At 32.3% G+C, this 3,099-nt stretch overlaps 1 protein-coding gene across 1 annotated transcript; it reads right to left on the bottom strand.

The window, feature by feature from the left end:
- Positions 1–922: 922 nt before the first annotated feature.
- Positions 923–2,803, bottom strand: LOC133807074 (subtilisin-like protease SBT3.11). The gene is made up of 3 exons (XM_062245216.1): positions 2,410–2,803; positions 2,220–2,317; positions 923–1,217 (listed from the first exon to the last, which is right to left on the bottom strand). Exons 1-3 carry the CDS (start codon positions 2,634–2,636, stop codon positions 1,144–1,146), a joined length of 399 nt encoding a protein of 132 aa, XP_062101200.1. The 5' UTR covers positions 2,637–2,803; the 3' UTR covers positions 923–1,143.
- Between the last annotated feature and the right edge of the window lie 296 nt (positions 2,804–3,099).

Genomic DNA, 3,099 nt, shown 5'->3' with positions numbered 1-3,099 from the left:
GTAACTAGTTACAAATTTGAAAAAAAAAAATCAATCGTGATAATACCTGATTACTTAAACATGTCTGATAAAAAAATAGATTCGAACAAAAAACTTAATCAAATCGTGATGGTAATCGGTTACAATTAAGGTTAGAAGAAAAAAAATTATATACAAGAGCAGTGAAGCTGCATCATCATCGAGGAGTGGGGGGCTACATCGCCGGCCAATGGTGGAGAAGGTGTCTCAGATGGAGGGTTGAAAAGAAAGAACCAAGTAAGGAAGAAGAGATAGAGAAAAAAGAAAATGAAGAGAGATAAACGTAAGAAAGAAAAGAGGCAAGGAAAAAGTGAAAAAAATTTATGTTAAAATATGATAATTTATTTTTTATATTTTACGGGATTATCATATTTAAAAAAAAAAATTTAATTCACCATATATTGTAGCATTATAAATATAAAAACTCCCCTACTTTAAAGAAAACAGAAAATAGACGTCGCGAAGTTCGTTTATGCACTTCGACAAATATCTAGTAGAGATATAATTTACAAAATTACAGCTTTGGGTTTTAAAAAAAACTTTGGAAAGAAAACGAATTTGGATCAGTCATTCTTTTCATTAAGATTGAAAATGATAAAAACTACAAATTTATCACGAGAACATAATAAAAAGTTCCAAGAACCAATACATTTTTTAATATTAAATTAAAAGTTGCTAAACGTTATAGAGACCAAAGGGATAATAAATCGTTGTAGTGCAATTTTTTTTTCTCCTTTAGTATCAAGCGAAGTACTTTCAGAAAGAAAAAAATAACATGCTGTAAGATTAAAAGACATGATGGGCAAGGGTTTAGAAGTTGTGCAAGGGTTCCTCGAAAAAAAAAAGGAAAAAACAAATTGTGCAATGGAATATATACATGTACACATTAACCAAGACACTCGGCTAAACAACTTATTTATTTATTATTCAGGCTGCAAGATTAAATCTCATGATGTATCAGATCCACACATACACATATATAATAATATAATACACTTAATGTCATCTAATTACATAGGCCTATTAAAAGTTGCGCTTACAAAAGAGCATGCCAAGTCAATCTCGACTCATTATACTACGAACCTCGTATATAACTTGCTTTCTTAAACCATGGAAGTTCCTTCTTCAATGTAACATCCCTTCACCTGAATGCAGTACCATTTTCCTATTTGGGACAACCTGAAGGACACCTGGTTGTTCTGCCAAAAGAAAATATAACCAAATTATTATAACCAACCAATTTTCACTAAATTATTAACTGAATGTCCTACTGTTTCTATCCTACCAAAGAACCCAAATTAAAAAAAAAAAATTACTGATACTGCACAATGAACAGAACACACCCCTCACACGTGCTAAAGATTGCCTGCCATCTGTTAGTGGAAGGATAAAGAGACTAACCAAAAACAAAAGAGACAAGCTACTAGGCAACCTAAAGGTACAGAGTCACCAAAACAAACTTGACAGTAGAGGAAGATTAAGAAAGACAAACGAACAGTTCAAATGAGGGTAAATACATAGACTGGTAAGGATAGAAGAGAAAACTAAAAGACTTAATCTGCTTCCGCGTGAGAATTGAAGGAAAGCATCACCCTGTTCCCGTAATCTTACAAGGAAAACTATTCAGTTGTCTATAATATCTAGCCTCAGGTCTACTTTCTCAATGAAGACTTGTGCCGGATCTGAGAGTAGCAAAATCATAATAATCACAATAATAATTTGTTAATGAATATTTTCTCAGCAAAACTCCACTGTATAAATTTTACAATGGGATAGAGAAGAAATTTGATGACAAACAAATTGACTATCATTTCAACACTATGAATTCTGAACTCACTCACCATCACTCCAATCTCTCATTTTCTCGTGTTTTCTATTTTCACATTTGTGTATATTGTTCATTTTAGCACTCATGCTAATTTTACCTAATAAAATTCAATACTAAAACAGATACATAAATCTGGTAACAAATAAGAAAAAAATTGTTCGTCCAATCCAACGAAGAAACATGCTATCCAAGATAAATAATTAGGTAGATAATAAAAATATATAGAAAACTAAACATAACAATCAAGATCAAACAACTATTAGAAGATACCAAAATATTGAAATAAGGTAAAGGTCCACAAATAAATATTCAAATTGGTTTTTCTTTTCTTTCTATCAAGCGATCAAGGAAAAATAATGGAAAAGTGGCTTACTTGAAATCTGGGCGACCTGATCCGGAGTAAGCTTAGCAGAGAATCCGCTAGCAGCAGTCTTGTAACTGTATAGCAGAGCCTCCTTCGCCGCCTCCTCACTGTACATATTAAAATGATAACTCGATTACCTAATAAAAACACATCAAAATCACAAATTTTCCCAAGAATTAAACAGAAAAGCACGACAAACCTGCCAAGAACAGAAGCTAGGGTTCGAATATGATAAGACTCAGGTTCCTCGTTGTTTTGGGGCTGTTCGGTGTATACAATATGAACCGCTGATTCAGGTTCAGCAGTAGCAGTAGCAGCAGCAATGCTGGGAGAAGATTGGTCCGCCATTGCGATTGCGATCTCAGAAATGGTAATCGAAATCAAGAGTGATGCCAAGAAAAAGCGAAAGTTTTTCGATGATAGCATTCTATCAAACTCCGAAACCCTCTTTCACCTATTTATTCTTATCAGGAATCGACATTTTTTTGCCTTAACCGTTAAGACTTTTATTATTTGTCTTTTTCTTTTTCAAAGGATAATATTATCATTAAATTAAATTAAATATCTTGGAAGTCTTTGGGTGTGCCGCATTCGAACCGCGTCTTCGGTTATCACGCTTGGCCTTCCTTCATCTATTGTCTTCATATTAGATTTTTATTTCTCTTTATAGATATTTTTGGATGTAGATTTTTTTACTAGAGATAATATTTTCTTTCTTCAAAAAAGGAAAAAAAAAGTGTAAATGGCTTATTTTCCCCAAAATATCAACACTTGCTTTTGCTACCTGACTTATTTTTCTTTTGTGAAAATTTCTCTTGAGCAATGTCAATTATTATAAATATCTCCAATAAACAGAAATTAAATAAAAAATAATATATGCTAAAATTTT

The sequence above is a fragment of the Humulus lupulus genome, chromosome X, assembly GCF_963169125.1.
Source record: "Humulus lupulus chromosome X, drHumLupu1.1, whole genome shotgun sequence".
NCBI lineage: Eukaryota > Viridiplantae > Streptophyta > Magnoliopsida > Rosales > Cannabaceae > Humulus > Humulus lupulus.
The sequence above is the reverse complement of the archived record's forward strand: the minus strand, read 5'-3'. Positions and strand labels throughout refer to the sequence as shown.

What these genes read in the sequence shown, in the direction of transcription:
- LOC133807074 (XM_062245216.1), bottom strand. Translation starts at nt 2,636, where the DNA reads ATGCTATCATCGAAAAACTTTCGCTTTTTCTTGGCATCACTCTTGATT. An exon ending in CTAGCTTCTGTTCTTGGCAG is followed by an intron (nt 2,318 to 2,409) that starts GTTTGTCGTGCT and finishes TAATATGTACAG; the next exon opens with TGAGGAGGCGGCGAAGGAGG. An exon ending in TCAGGTCGCCCAGATTTCAA is followed by an intron (nt 1,218 to 2,219) that starts GTAAGCCACTTT and finishes TTCTTTTGGCAG; the next exon opens with AACAACCAGGTGTCCTTCAG.